Source organism: Centruroides vittatus, unplaced genomic scaffold, assembly GCF_030686945.1.
Source record: "Centruroides vittatus isolate TY-2023 unplaced genomic scaffold, ASM3068694v2 contig_549, whole genome shotgun sequence".
Classification (NCBI taxonomy): domain Eukaryota; kingdom Metazoa; phylum Arthropoda; class Arachnida; order Scorpiones; family Buthidae; genus Centruroides; species Centruroides vittatus.
Genome location: NW_027122325.1, coordinates 4,926,591 through 4,943,569, shown reverse-complemented (window position 1 = coordinate 4,943,569; position 16,979 = coordinate 4,926,591). Strand labels below are relative to the sequence as shown.

Below are 16,979 nucleotides of genomic sequence, written 5' to 3'. Positions count from 1 at the left end.
GAAGCACGAAAAACATCTGTTTATGAACTGTTATGTCTGATGTTTATAAAAGGCGAGAAATCCGTGAGAACGCATATGTATAGTAGAAATTCAACATGTACTACAGCTAAGTTCACGAGACATTTTGTAATTTTAACGACAAAATACGAACGTTCCGATGCACGAGCACTTGATAAATGAAACTGTTTACAATTGTGTGTAAATAGTAACTGCTGGCTAGAGAAATGTTGCTAGCAAATCCATGTACTGTACGTTAAACCGGCTTACAAATAGAATTCAACTGCTATTTGATTTGAATCGAAGTTCATAAGTTTAAATTTTGTCATCCAGATTTAATGAAAATTAAAGGTTTTAAAACTGTTAAGGTTAACCTATTTCAAATTAATGAGGATTAATTTATGACTGCAATAAATCTATTGAAAAATACCAGTTTAATGTGTAGTCCATATTTATTTGTGTTGTTCACGAAATTATTTTCTTAATAGATTTTAATACTGTATAATCTAACGGAGTTAATACTATTCGAAATTCACTACATTAGCAGTTATAACTTGTGATTAAGAATCGTCTCTGGGCAAATTATCTATCGCGCAATTATTCAAATCTGGTTTGTTTCGGCAATTTATCCTATTTAATTCGAAACCGATTCAATTTAAAATGTCTAACTTAAATCAGCAACAGACTTTTCTCAATCTACAAACGAAAAATCTCATTAAAGTGAGATTAGTAATCTGTAAAATGGGTCTGTTTCGTGCAACGTTCTTCTAAAGATTTTTATTCTTTGCATTTGCATATAAATTAGAAAATAAATGAACTTTAGCAAATCAGTAAAAAAAAAAAAGATAGGAGGGAGAAAAACATTCGCTAAGACAGCACTAAACTCTGTAATAGCATCCTTTATCGGGAAGAAATCATAATTATTTTTCAATTAATTTCTTTTAATTTATTGGTACGAACAACACTGTACATATTTCTGGCTACTTGGCCTGACACGGTTCATTTTCTTCGTCGAAAAAACAACAAATGAAAATAATAGGATGGAGTGTTAAAACAATTTTTGGAACATTGCAATATGTCCAAATATTTTGGCATTTAACGATATTCGTTAATAGATTTAAATAAAATCGTCAGCAACTTCCGAACTTGGTGCTGTGACCTGCAGCTTTCCTTTTTTTTTTTTTATAATGTAGTTGTCGCTGGCACGATGAAACTCAACCATCGTAAGTACATCTTTTCTCGATTTCGGGTGGGTTATGTACGCGCCTTCTTACACCAGCCTGTCTTCTAATGTCCATAAGGCGTTGACGCAACGAAGAATGACTGGAATAAATCCATATTTTAATATTTAATTGATATGAACATTTAAACAAAATCAAATTACTAAATTTACTTACCACATCAGGTACATAGTGATAAAAACAAATATGACGAAGGCGATCCCAACAGTAATCATTGCGTACATCCAGATACTCTTTTGGCTATCGTCTGAATCAAAACGTTTATAAATGATCAATATTTATAAATATTTCAACACTTTAAAACGTACTTTATATATTTTTTTAAATAAAATATTATAACAAAAATTTTTCGTATGGTAATTTGTTGATTATTTAATGTGATAATGACAGACGCCTACGTACAAAACTTATAGAATTTAATTTGATAAGTATTATTGATAGCTATAGTGATTGATTATTTATTATTAAAACTTTTTTAACGAGATATTGCAAAGACAAAATTAACTCCAAGTTAAAAAAAAGCATGTTCTGAACAAAGTATTAATCTCAAGCAATTAATTTACTAATTAACTGCTTGAAATTAAAATTGTTTAAAAACATTCCGAAAGTAATCTAAGTATGACGAAGATCAAATGATTTTAAAAATTTATTTATAAAGGCCTATTGAAGTTGTCTCTATTAAATATTAATTTTTATGCGACATCGAAATTTAAACAATCTCCGAGTGGAATAAATTATAAATAATTTTATTAAATATTTTCTCTTCGGATAAAATTAATCCGAAAACGTGCGATACATTAAAAATATTTTTATATAGCGTATTTTATGTATAATTCAAAAAGTAAATTTTTTGAAATATTTAATAAGAAAAATATCTTATTTGTGATTAATTCATAATATTCTAAAATCAGAACTCAAATATAGCTGAATATCCATCTGAAATTTAAAGTTTGTTGCATTATAGATATCAAATTAATGAAGAGAAATATTATACAGTATTTATTAAAGTAATTTCGAAAGGTATGGCATAATATTTGGTTACTAATATTATCCAATTTGCATTTTAAATGTAAATAAGATGAAAAGCCTCAGGCCTTTAGCAACGAAAACAACACTAATTCATTATCTATCGTTTTCGAGACAGGAACAACCTGTCGTATTACGAATTTGATAAAATATACTGGACACTTTTCCATCGATTATTAGGAAGTTGAATCAAATATAACTTCCAGAAATATTAGGAGAAATACAGAGCCGGATTTGAGGCGATTGGAGCGATATGTGCCAATCGGGCCCCGCAGCACATCAAAATTTACATATTTAAAAATAGTACATGTTACAAAAATAAATATCTAGGTGTATTATTATTAAAAATATAACAACATATTCCAATATGTAAATTAAGCTGTTAATTTTATTTAAAGTTTGAGGGGCCCCGGAAAAAAATAATAATAAAAAATAAATTCAATCGGGCCTCGCACCAATTGGATTCGGCGCTGAAATATCATGTGAAATGATAATGTCAATATTTGATGTTTTTAATTTCAATTAAATTCTTCACGAATTTAGAAGAGTTAAATTTATTCCATTTGAATAGTTTCTATACTAGATAAACTGAATATTAATTACTTTACCATTTACATCATTAGTTTGTTAATATAAAGCCAAATTTAGCGGTAAAGTATAACTACCCGAATATAATTATTTATTTAAGTGGAAAAAAACTTTTAAATCATGTAATTATACGAGTAAAAACGTAAAACTACACAGAAAAATACCGAAGATTTATAAAATTGACAGCAATTTTGAAATAGAACGTTTATCAACTGAAACATTATTATATTCTTTATCGGTGAACTACATCAATTTCAGAATTCGTTATTGACACGGAGTGGTGCGAAACTGTCAACGAGAATTGATAAATTGAAACACCATCAACCTAGAAATAAATGTTTCCTATCAAGAGCCACTTGGTAGATTCTAATATACAAAAGAATGGTATCGCTGCAGGGATGGTCTAGGAAATGACAAATTAATCAGAAAAAATATTATACACCTACCAAAGATTAGGGGTGAAATATTATAGCCATTGAAAAATAGATGACCATAAAATGTCGAATTACGGAAACCATGTCGTATGTCAATCTGATAACCACGAATGCTCGAAACACGCAACTATAAATATGCTCCATACATTTATTGGCGAAATGTATAATTACAGATTAAAATATAACTCACCTGGAAAATATTTGAGCAAAATTTCTTCCGAATTAGTTTCGTTAGGATTCATAATTACACATTTGGTTTTCTTATTGTTATTAATATTGTTTCCACATTGGCATACACCCAGAGTAGTGTTGCAAATCGTGCCCGGTTCCTTGCAAGGAGGATGACAAGGTTTGGCCACGTGACGACAACCTCCTGAAAAGAACGAAAATGACTGGCTATTTAGATGATACGCTTGCGTATTATCACTCTAAGATTCTAGCAGACGACAACTGTATCTACCGCCACAATCCGAATTAAAGATCGTTATTAGCAAACTTTGCCGTAATGGAAGTGATTTCCGGCTCGATATTTACTCTGAATGTAAATTAAGCGGAAACGCCGATATTGACAGGTAAGTGATCGATGTAGATATTAAATTAACAATTTTTAACACAATTTAAAATAATAATAATCACCAGAAATTAAGCCAATTGAAATAATAATACGAATTTGTTCGTTTTTAATTACAAAAATGAGATTATTCGATATTTTAAAAATTTTTTTCGCGTTTCTAAATATATAATATTAATATTTGACGATTTTAAATAGTAAACGAAAACAAAATAGCGCATTGTTTAATCATTTGACTAAATAATTGTCTTTGAAATAGAATACAGCTTCCTGGAGTCCTTTCAAAATGATGAACCATCTAAAATTACTTTAACGATTTAACAGAAAAATACAATAAGGATGACATAACTCATACTCTAATAAATATCCAAATATATAATTTCTTAAAATGTATTACAGACTTAAATTCTAAAGTTACCTGGGATCTAATTAGTTAATATCACTAATAATACTGAAATGAAGCTATTAATAGACAAACATTTACAAAGAAACAAAAAGAATATAATATTGATTGATTTTAAAAAGGCATTAAATTAGTTAATTTTGTGAAAATACTGTTTTATTTTTCACAAAATAGCTAACAATATTTTCACTAAATCTGATTTATACTATATAATTTAATAATGAAATTAAATTATCAAATATAAATTTAATTTATATTTTATATGTTTTGTATATAAAATTTTAATTTAAAATTACATGACTTTTAGAATTAAGATTTCTTATATCATCATTGCATATTTTTCAGAATTATATATTATAAAAAATATAATTTAGAATTTTATAAATTTATTATAATTTTGATTTCAAGTCACTAACTATATTCAATTTTAAGTTTAAATAACTTTATTAAAACATTACTTAATTTAATAAATTTTAAAATTACTGGACTTCAATAAACTTAATTTCATTTAGAATGTCATCCAAAATTGACAATTTTGTATATTGTATTAATTTCTTCATTTTATTGAATATTCAAATTCTGGAATATTCAATTATCCTTAAAAAAAAAAAAAAAAAAAAAAAAAAAAAAAAAAAAAAAAAAAAAAAAAAAGTTGGACAAATTGAAATTTAAAAATTTTTAATTTTTCATCTTTGAAAAACTTAAATTTCATTAAAATAAAGACTAAGCTTACCAATTACGGTCAATCCATCTGACCTAAGACATTTTAAATCATTTCCTATCATTTTCCAACTAAATGAATAACAAGGGCCACCTTAAGCAAGAGAAAAACATTAGTTAGAATATTAGATTTTCTTTTTGAATTATTTTCAAACAACAATAAAATTATATTTCATTAATCAACATTTATTTTAAGAAAAAGTTTCAATAGTAAACATAATTTACATTCCATTGTATTTTGGTCTAAAAAATTTACTTTTATTATAAAAAAAAATTCTTAATCCCAAATTTTCTCTGATAAAATTCTTTCTTTAAAATTTGATTATAAAAACATTAAAAACAAGTCAATTACATCTATAGAAATATAAGCAATATAGAAATATTGGTAGCAAAACAAAAAAGAAATAAACCAAACAAGATAGAACATTTCAAATTTCTTTGGGAGGAAAAAAGCTTAAAATTAACCTTAATTTTTTTCTATTCATCTTTATTTTTTTAAGATCATCAGGAAAACACAAAGTCTAAGGCAGAATAATACTAATACAAATACAGTAGTTAAAAAAAAATTGATAATTTCTACATAAAATGTTTATTCTGCAACGTTTTGTTGTATTGAGCCATTTGTATAAATGTTAATAGTACAGTATCTGATTTCAATTTTATATTTTACCGATGATAGATGTGAAAAATTACTTAAGATTAAAAAAGGGTTTTATTATTTTTTTACAATAATGAAATGCTATTTTAAGTAATTTTTTTTATGTTCTTGATTTTCTTTCCATATTTTACATTTAGCAGGACTCCTGTTAACTGAGTATCAGTCTGCATACGGAAGCACTATTGTAAGAACGGTTTATAAAGGTCTATTTTTAATCTTACTGTACGTTATCACCCACGGTACACGGTGACAGAGCTATCTACACTACAGGATTTGTTGAGATTTGTTAAAATATATTTTTGTTATCAGAAGAAAAGGAGAAGACGAAAATGAAGAAGTTGAACAAAACAAAACAAAAAAACTAAAATTATTCATGAATCAACAAAATCTGTTTCACTTAAGTATAGTGAGAAATATTTAGAAGAAAATTTTACTGGTTATGTTATATGTTTGTTGTGTCCGTAAAATAAACGATTACTTGTTAACGTATATACTGTAATTAACTTTATTATAATAGAAACGTAACTGTGTGATAATACAACGTAACGTTGTGCCTCCAGGTCTAAGTGCTACTACAGCTAACGCACGACTGACCGAAGACAAAGAAACACGACAAAGGTCAGAGGTGCGGGGTCGCCTAACTAGGTCAAGGGGCAATTCGGTGTGGGTTATCCCCTAGAGGTTTACATACATAACAATCCTCCCACGCCAGGGCCGGATTTACCAATCCAGGGGCCATGGGCACAAATTCGGTGGGGCCCCCTTTAAGGGTAGGCAAATTTGATGATTTAGAAAATTTACACAAAATACTGTACCTTCAACTAGATTTCAACTATGAAGTTGTAAATTTCATTTAAAAATAAGGTTATTGTAAACATACATATATTTTATGTGTAAACTAATTATTTTAATTTAATTGAAAAATACCTATTTAAAATTTTTTCCCGAAATTTTCCGATGTTTCATAGGTTTTTTTCCCGGGTTTGGTTTTCTTTGCCTGTGGCTCTCGTGATTAGGCCACACTAGGCTGTCGCAGTAATAAGAAAAAAAAATTATGTTTAAACATAGTTTTGTGGGGCCCTTGGGCACCCAAAATGTCCCTATGTAAATCCGGCCCTGTCCCACGCTTAATAAAATGTTGTTTAAAATTTGTTCGTTTAAAGATTTAGGCGTTGTACTGGCCTTCGTATTCGCGTTGATCGTCGATTTGAGTTTGTAATCGTTCGGCTAGACTCTCCCTCCTCCTCTAGGAACTGTTCGGAAGTTGTTTTCGTCATTGTCTCCTTTTTGTTGGAAAAAGTCGTTACAGTTCCTTCGTCGTAGCTAATTGTGGTTGGATGTGGACTAGCACTAGCTGGGGATGAGTCTCTATTGTTTACTATGTCGTTACACCTGTCAATTTTCTTTTTGTTGAAGTCGAATCCTATCTGAGTAGGATTTGCCTGTTTGTTAATTTCACACAGGCGTAGTTGATAGTAACGCCTTTTTATTACGTATCCATCGCCGAGTTCAATTAAATAATGTACACGACCTAGTCGTTCAGCAACAATACCATATTTCCAAGGACCGGAAGTTGTGTCATTTCGGGATTGTACACGATTTCCCACACGATAAAATTTGTAGAATTTCGGTTGTTTCTTTGGGAAGCTTGTGCCTGGGGTTTGAGCAAATCTAATTTTGTTCTTATTGTATGTCCTAATAAATTCTTATTGTATGTCCTGGACTTTTCACGTTAGATAAGGGAGTCGCTCTATACCGGAATAGTAGTTCATGGAGCTTCTGATGTAGAGTACTACTTTCATACTTCATACATTTGAGGTGTGTTTTTAAGGTGTGACAGTATCTTTCAACCTGGCCATTTGTGGCTGGGTGTCTCGGTGCTATTAAGTATTGACGGATTCAGTTTCTCGAATAAAACTCTTGAAATTCTTGTGACTTAAAAGTACTTGCATTATCACTTACTAAAATCTCAGGCAGACCAAATCGACCAAAGACTTCAAGTATAAAATGAATTGTGATGGATGTGTCTGGTGCTTTCTTTGTATAGAATATTTCTGGCCACTGTGATTTGCCATCAACAACAATAAAGAAATAATGATTCATAAATGGTCCTTCATAATCGATGTGTATACGTTGCCAGTTTCCCATTTACGTATTGGGGCTTTTGTTGGGTTTTTCTTAATTCACAGCACTCTTTGCAACTTTTAACAATATTCTCGATATCAGAGTCAATATTACCCCAGTAACAGTAATTTCGGGCTAGGGGCTTCATTCGAACGATTCCTATGTGTGTAGAGCAGCGGTTCCCAAGCAGTAGTCCGCAAGAGCTAAAATATGGTCCGCGAAAGATTTAAAACTTTTATTCATTTTAAATTAATTTTCTCACATTGATACAAACTGAATTTAATTTTTACTAAAAATGTTATGTTTTCTATTGTAATAGTACTGTTAAAGCATGCTACTCTTGAGTTTAACGATTACTTATGTTAAAAGTTTTGATTAAAGTTTATTTTTAGATTGACACAGTTTATTTTTCTTAAACCTTGTGGTCCCTGCTAACAACAATGAAATCAAAATGGTCCCTGGTCAAAAACAGGTTGGGAACCGCTGGTGTAGAGTGTAGCTCTTGCAGAACTGCTGGCTGTAAACTTCTTGGGACGATTACGCGGTGTCCTCTAAACAGAATGCCGTTGTGTGTGGATATTTCTAGGTCGTTCATGTGGCCATTGACAATGTCGTTTTTGATCTGTGATAGTTTCTTATCAATTGATGATTCTCTTCGAATTTCCTTGGCGGTGATAGTTCCAGTTAAGATATGTTTAACAACAGTATCATGATAGGGAAAACTTGCTTAATTAGTACTTGCGTCTAATTCGTACTTCGCTTATATCTCGACTCCGGTAATAGCTATTAGTGCCTTTAGTGACAAAAAAAGTAAATAACAGTCGGCCATATTACCATATGACAGACAACACGCTGTTACGCTGCTTCCAACAAAAATATTGAAAAGGTAAGTTTTTTCAACTTTTTCTGTAATATTTTTGCACATTTCCTAAGAATGTTCTTCAAATTGGATCATGTATAAGTTTTTTAACTATCTGTGATGTATTAATGCGTATTTTTGTGATTTCATCTGTTGTGATGATATATGAGTATTTGTTGTCAATTTTTTTGGAGGCAAATGTAAAACTTGTTCGACTCTTGCGCCTATTTTGTACTCCAGGCAAGTTCTTAAAACGTACTGGTACGATTTAGGAAAACCATTTTAGATGAACGTCACAATAAGCTATTACCGATTCGTAAACTGTTATTTTTTTACTAAGTTGCTGATTTCAAAAATAACCGCAAAAGTTCAAAACAAATTAAAACTAAATTGTCTTTAATTTTAGAACAACATGTCAAAAAGAAAATATAATTCTTGGAGTAAAGAAAATATGGAAGAAGAGATTAAAAAATATAATGATGGTTTATAAGCTTTTTAAAATTTTGGCTCAAAAAGGGAACCACCAGGTTTGAGCTGTCACTAGTAGCGAACGTGGTATCTGCTGTATGAACGCCACATGCATCTGCTGTATGAACGCTGCTGGAGAATTCGTGCCACCCATGCTCATATGTAAACGTAAAAGAATGACAGATGACTTAAAGCGTGGAGGGCCACCGAATACGTTGTACAGTTGTTCAGAAATCGGATGGATTCTGAGTACATTATTTGTCGAATGGCTTAAACATTTTATAAAGTGTCTGAGACTGCAAACATCGCAAGACAGTCAAGTTCTTCTCATCTTAGACGGTCATTCGACGCACACGAAGAACATTGATGCCATTTATCTTGCAAGGGACTATGGAATAATCATGCTCTCTCTGCCAGCAAATACCACACATAAGTTGCGTTCTTGTTCTTATAGAAAGTCCTTATAAAAAAGAGCTCGAGAATAAAATAGAAGAATTCAAGAACAAAAACGTATCAAAGAATCTTGGTGCAAAGAAAAGTAAAACTAATAAAATATCACAAAAGGAGAATAAAAAAAAATAAGAAAAAAAAATGAAAATAACAGTTGGTACTGTAAATTATGCCAAGAAGATGTAAAAGAAAGTATGATCAAATGCAGACGATGTGAGATATGGGTATATGAACTTTGCGCAGGAACCAATAAAAAGCAACGGATTACAACTGCGACTGCCAAGAATTGGCAGTCTGGAATTGGCAAGAAATGACTGCCAAGAATTGGCGAAGACCATCAGCCGAATCTACACACGTATTAATACATTATTGATTAAGATTTTGATTCTTAAGATGCAAACCAATGATAGGATTTCAAAATACGATTTAAGAATATATCAGTACGATTTAAGATGAATGGTCCTAAATCGTACTTTTTTAGTGTTTTTTTAAATTGTTTATTTCTCAGAAGTTTATAAGATTTATGCTAAATTTGATTATGGTAGTAATAAAATATTTCTCAAATAAAAGTTACTTAAAATGAAAAATAATTTGTGTTTATTAATTTCGATAATATGATGGTTTTTCCTTAAGGGGTACGAATTAGGCAAGTTTCCCCTAAGTATCATCGTGGTCTTCTGTCAAGGGCTTCTTTCCTTGTTAAGGGTATAGGGTTCCATGACAGGTAATCGCATTTGTATGTTCAATCGACTTCCTATGTTTGATGGTATAATCGAAGTAGGAAAGGAAGTGCGCATAGATTAGCATTCTTGTAGCTGTCAAAACAGGTAGCTTCTTATCAGGATGTAGTATCGTCATCATGGGTTTATTGTCGACTATAAGAATAAATTTCTTTCCATAGATATAATCAAAAAATTTCTAACCTGCCCAGTACACAGCAGTAGCCTCTTTATCCAGCTGGCTATAGTTTCGTTTGGCAAGTGTGAGAGATCTGGAGGCAAATACTGTAGGCCGTTCTGTTCCATTTGGCATTTGGTGTGACAATGTTCCAGAGTCCAAATGGGCTGGCATCTGTTGCTAATGTTATTAGTAGTTTAGAGTTGAACGGAATTAGTACCCTAGCCCTGATAATCTCAGATTTTGCACGAATGAAAGCTGTTTCCTCCTCTGCTGTCCAACGGAATTGAGCGGTTTTCTTTAAGTGTTGATTCAATGGATATAAAATATCTGATGCATTCTTTATGAATCTGGAATTAACAAGTCTTAGAAATTGGTGTAATTCTTCCACATTTCTCGGGCAAGGCACATTCTGGATGGCTTTTATTTTGTCTGGAGACTTTTGGAGTCCTTCTGCACTAATTATATGTCCTAAATATTGTACTTTATCCCATCCTCGTCACCAGATTATAACACATTTTACAAGATTGAGATGACTGAAAAGAAAGCTGCAGAAGTTTGAATGGCCAAGCAGTTAAGATAACCTATTGCTCTGAGAACCAGGAAGAAATCTAAATGGGTCGAAAAACTCCAAAGAAATTTTTTGGGGTGGACCATCCCAAATATGTCAGGCTCCATCCCTCATCATCCAGCTACTTCATTGTGGGCCTGTGTGAACTCATGATTATTTGAGCTATTAACTGTTATTTGAGATCTTGTATCTGACTCTTGTCATGTGATCTTCATTTCTCTGACAAGGATCAAAATCATTCTTAAAATACAGTTTATGTTCCACAATGACTTAAACTAGAAAGCAATTTTACCCTGACTTGTGAGTCTACTAGTGGAAACTTAATTTTATGTTTTTTCTAGGCTTTAATCTTTATACCTGAAAACTTTTTCTGCTTCCTTGTACAAAAGATACAAAGAAGCAGCTTATAGTAAGATTTAGTAGGTTTTTTGATATATTTTAATTTATATGTTATACATACAGTTAAAGTTATATGAAATTATACTGCTAACATAATAAGTTGTATTATATATATTTACAGAAAATCACCTTTGGTAAAAACAAATCAAAATAAAAGCTCTAATGAAGGATTGCAGATTCAAAGCAGCAGAAAGGCAAAAAATGATTGTAATGATAGCACTCAAGGAGATAACTCAGAAATGACTACAAGACAGTTTTAATTAATGGTATAAATGTTGACAGAAGGTGTTTATTTTGCAGCTAGTCTTCTATAAATACTTTTAACATACTGTTAACATAATAAAAGTTATAAGTTTTATTTATTTGTGACTGTACCACATAAAAAGTACTAAAAATAATATATAGGGGAAAATAGGGTTATGCTGTGCACCTAAGAGAAAACTAAAATATTGATAACACACTCAAATTTATATAAATGTAAAAACTATTAATAAAATAAAAGTTTGAAGTGTTCTTTATAATTTGGTTTTATTTACTTTACATACAAATTATTTTAAAAACTTTTATTAATCAATTTCCAATGCTATCCATAGAGAGAAAATGCCTGACCATGTTGGGTATTACCATTCAATGGTTAGGCTTTGGCCCTTTAAATTTCACTTTAAAATTTACATATGACAATAGTCACATTTATAATTATGGTGTTTCTACATCTCTGCAAGTCTTTGTGTGACAATTTTTGCATTTTTGTCTGGTCTTACATTTTTGCTTTCTAACACATCTACTTCGTGATTTTCTGGAGTAGTTATTAAATTTGTGAATGTTTTATTGTCTACTCAATTTTTGCCATTTAGTATTGTTTGAAATATAAGAAATGGGTAAATATCACAAGCACTGGTTATTGGACTAGCTTATGTGAGCCTGATTACACTTCACCATTCTGATGCTTTCTTGTTGGCCTAACAGCATATTATAAATTAAACAAAAAGCAGAAATGGGAAGCTAAATATATATAGTTTATACATATAATGATTAAATCTAACAATTTAAAATAAAGTTATACATATCCTCAGTTGAAATTTTCAAAATTTTCTAAGTGATCACCTCAAAAACCACACACAAATGAAAGAAAGAAATTCTGCCGATGATGACCACCACATGACTATAGACTTATGATGACATTTGCTACCTGACCAACAATCAACATTCACAATTCCATTCCGTTTCGAGAAACCTAAGTGAGCAGGATTGCACTCTAAGCATCATTTCCAAACTTCCCCTAATATAGAATTGTCAATTAAGCCTTACAACAGAATTTTCTCAGATAATACAATTTTATTAAACAAATCGATTATATGTTAAATCATTCTGTGTTAGTCCCCCTTTTTCTCTTTTAATTTTTTACCAATTCCTTGGAAGTTGCCTTACTCTGTCTGCAGAATTACTTTTCAGGATATTGTTTTATCTATTTAAAAGCATAAATGATCTCATTTCTGACAGGGAACTATTTTCTATGTAGGGGTTCTTTGATCTTTGCAAGTGAATTAAAATTTCATGAGATCATATCAAGCACATAGGATATTTTTTTTGAATGTCCCTAACTTTGGTGAAAATATGACATCAAGCATTATTTGTCAGAATGATTGATTGATTGTGCAGCAGCTTAGGTTGCTTATGTCCTATAGCTGAATGAAGGCAATGTTCTAAATAATTTCCCATAATAATTAATATTACCTGCTTGCCCATTTAGTATACTACACGATATTATCATATGTCCATACCAGTAAAATCCAACAATCATCATAACTGATATTTCCAAATTCTAATCATCAGTGTCTCTTTCAGGAAACATTAATACTCTCCCAGAGGGTATTTTTCTTATCTGAGGAGGATGAAAAAATGCAATTGGATTGTCAATTTACATACATAAACATAAACAGAAACAATAATTCTTTGTGCTTTTATAAAATTTGTTTTAAGGTTATATGAGGGGATATTTTGCAATCTCTAGGGGAGAGTTACTACTCTTCTGGAGTCCCATGAAAGAAATCTAGCTATTGGAACTTCTTGGACAATACAAATCAAAATGTCTTCAATTGTTTGTTATTTAAGTTTTACTCCTTAAGAGTGGGTTCCAGTTTCATCTACAGTAAAAATTTGCTTAAGAAAAACATGTTATTTTTTCCAAATTATATATATTATATTATTATTATATATATATATATTATATATATTATATTATATTATATAGTATATATTCCAAATTAACAGAATAACATCTTTAAGCAGCAACATTTTCATGGTGTTTACTTAGTTGTACTTTGTCACATGCGAGTGTCCGTTAGACACCTGGTCTGGCTGCCGATAGATGGCGCTGAGCCTAGTCTACGGCACGTGGTAGCTTTCCTTTGTCTAGTTAGTTTGTGTTAGACCTCGTGCTAGAGCACATGTTATCTAAGTGTCTCTTTGTGATTCTCAATAAAGTTTAAGTATTCTGAGTAGTTTGACTGGACTTCTTTAAAGTGTTCAACGTAACCAAACGTTACATGGTGTCAGAATAAAACATTTTTGTGTTGATTGATCCGTCCGCAAGTTCTACTGCCCGATATCGAATCGTACGCCACCTTCTAATATGGATAGAGCACCACTAAAAGCCCCAGCAGAGTTAGTTGTGACCGATGGCAACATGTCTACCACGTGGAAACTGTGGAAACAGCGTTATGAATGGTTTGCGACGACCACACAGCTATCGTCGAAACCGCCGAATGTACAAGCAGCGGTCCACATGGCGGTCATTGGACAAGACGCAACGGTCATATTCAATACCTTTTCGCTTACGGAGGAAGAGAAAACGGATCCACTAGTAATCCTTCAAAAGTTTGATGCATATTTCGCTCCACAAGCAAATGAAACGTATACCCGCTGGTTGTTCAACAGGCACGTGCAGTCGGAAGGTGAGTCGTTCGACAAATTCTTGACCGACCTTAGAACCAAAATTCGGGAATGTAATTTCGGTATACAAGAGGACAGCCTCTTAAGAGACAAAATAGTGCAGGGCATACGCTCCGATACGATTAGAGAACAATTGCTCAGAGAACCTACTCTGACGCTGGATCGTGCTATTCAGATCTGTAGAGCCAGCGAATCAGCGTCCATTCAACTGAGGGAGATGCAACCGAGAATGGAATTCGTGAACAGTGACGTGAATTCGCTAAAATTCTCGAAAACGATCTCAGCAACTCCGGCAAATAATGCTGCAGAGCGTTTGTGTTGGTGATGCAGCATGTCGCATGAATATCAAAAGTGTCCAGCATTTAAGGTCCACTGCCGCCAGTGTTCAAAAAAGGGTCATTATGCTAGAAATTGTCAGTCTAGACGGCAAAAGTCGCAGAAGGCTTGTGAAGTGCAGCTCCCCAACGAGGCGGGCAGAGAACCCGAGTATGACTGTTTGTCTGTGTCCAAGTTGCTCCAAGACCAACCTACATGTCCGAGTGCTTCCCAATCATGGCGTGTTCCTGTCAGATTTTCTGGTGGAATTTCCGCGGTGTTCAAGTTGGACACTGGAGCAGATGGTGACGTCGTCCCATCTTCCTTAGTGCAATGCCTTAAGCTAAAAGTAATCCCTAGTGTCATATGTCGCATTCGTTCATTCAACCACACCTATACTCCTGTGCTAGGTGAATGTGTTGCTAGTTGTGTTGTGGAAGGTCATAGTGCGAGAATAAAGTTTATTGTTGTTGAAGGCGAATATTCTCCGTTGCTAGGCAAAGATACTTGTGAAAAGCTCAATCTCGTCCGCCGAATAGAAATAGTTGAACCGGAAGTTGCAGTGCCAGATAACATATTTAGAGGTATTGGCTGTATCACAGATTTCGTGTATGACATAGAATTAATAGACAATACCAGTTCTTCGGGTGCATCCGCCAAGAAATATTCCTTATGCAATTCGTGCTGAAGTCAAGAAGGAGCTGGACAATATGGTCAAGCTAAAAGTGCTCAAACCGGTCACCCACCCGACACTGGCAGTGAGTCCATTGGTGGTCGTACACAAAGAGGGCAGAATCCGCTTGTGCATGGATCCCTCAGATATTAATAAAGCCATCAAGAGGCACCATTTTCCACTCAAAACAGTGGAAGACATAGCTGCGCGCATAACGAATGCACACTACTTTACCCTGTTAGATGCCCGAAAGGGTTTTTGGCAACTGCCCGTTACCCCACGTACTGCTGACTTGCTAACAGTGAATACTCCATGGGGCCGCTACTCTTTTCAATGTGTGCCATTCGGCCTGGCATCGGCACCAGAGATTTTTCAGCAGGTAATGCAGAACATCATAAAGGGCTGCCAAAATACGGAGTGTTCTATGGAGGACATTTTGATCTGGGCAGACAATATACCAGATTTACGTAAATTCACTAACGAAGTACTATCCCGCCTGTACAAGCGGGGTGTCAGATTGAACCAAGAAAAATGTGCATTTGAGCAAACTTCAGTAAACTTTCTAGGTCATGTCTTCAGTGCTCAAGGTGTCCAGATCGACCCCAAAAAGGTTGAAGCTATCAACTGTTTGAAAGCCCCTACTAACATAACTGAGTTACAACGTTTTCTAGGAATGACTAATTATGTTTCTAAATTCATTCCAAACTATTCTTCGTTGACTGAACCCCTTCGTTCGCTACTTCAAAAAGGCGTAACCTGGACCTGGGACCATCAGCAACAGAATGCTCTTAACAGCTTGAAAACAGCATTGAAAAAAGCCCCACTGCTGGCATTCTATGATGTCAACAAAGCCGTAACGCTATCAGTGGATGCTAGCTCATATGCTGTGGGAGCAGTGCTGTTGCAGGAGGGACGCCCTATAGCTTATTCCACAAAGGCACTAACTGATGCTCAACAGAGATACCCACAGATCGAGAAGGAAGCATTCGCAATGAGGCACGGGTGTATAAAGTTCCATGACTACATCTATGGGAAGCAGTTAACGATTGAAACTGATCATAAGCCGTTAGAAAGCATTGCAAAAAAGTCCCTGAACACAGCACCACCTCGATTACAACGTCTGTTATTCAACGTTCTCCAATATGCACCTACAGTGGTATACAAGTGTGGCAGAGACATCCCCGTGGCCGATGCTCTAAGCTGGAACTGTGCAACAGTAATTTCCTGTGACCCGCTAATGATTTTATTGTTGCTGTGGATGTTCCACTGGTGGAATGTAAAATAGCTGACGTACGTCAAGCTATGGAGGTGGATACGAAACTACAGCAACTTATTACGATCATACAAGTCGGCTGGCCAGACTCGATCGATCAAATTCCAGTTGCCATCTGTGAATTTTGGACGTACAGAGACGAACTGTCAGTGTATGAAGGACTCATCTTCAAAGGAAAAAGACTCCTAGTGCCCTTAAAACTCCGTCCCGCTTATCTCCGGAAGTTGCACCTGGGCCACCCCGGGATTCAATTAATGCTCAATCGAGCTAGACAAATCATTTTTTGGCCTGGGATGACCCACGATATAGAGAACATTACTGCAGCTTGTCACATTTGCCAGGCCATGGCTCGTGCTCCTG

The 16,979-nt window shown here is 33.5% G+C and overlaps 1 protein-coding gene across 3 annotated transcripts in view; it reads right to left on the bottom strand.

Annotated features, from left to right (window-relative positions):
- Positions 1–917: 917 nt before the first annotated feature.
- LOC136978733 (thrombospondin type-1 domain-containing protein 7A-like) overlaps positions 918–16,979 on the bottom strand; it is a 127,167-nt gene continuing 111,105 nt past the window's right edge. For all 3 annotated transcript variants that reach the window (XM_067274529.1, XM_067274528.1, XM_067274527.1), the window contains 4 exons: positions 4,994–5,074; positions 3,477–3,659; positions 1,395–1,485; positions 918–1,320 (listed from right to left, as the gene is read on the bottom strand). In XM_067274529.1, coding sequence (XP_067130630.1) covers positions 1,212–1,320; positions 1,395–1,485; positions 3,477–3,659; positions 4,994–5,074 — 464 coding nt within the window. In that variant the 3' untranslated portion in view covers positions 918–1,211. The remainder of the gene's footprint in view (positions 1,321–1,394; positions 1,486–3,476; positions 3,660–4,993; positions 5,075–16,979) is intronic.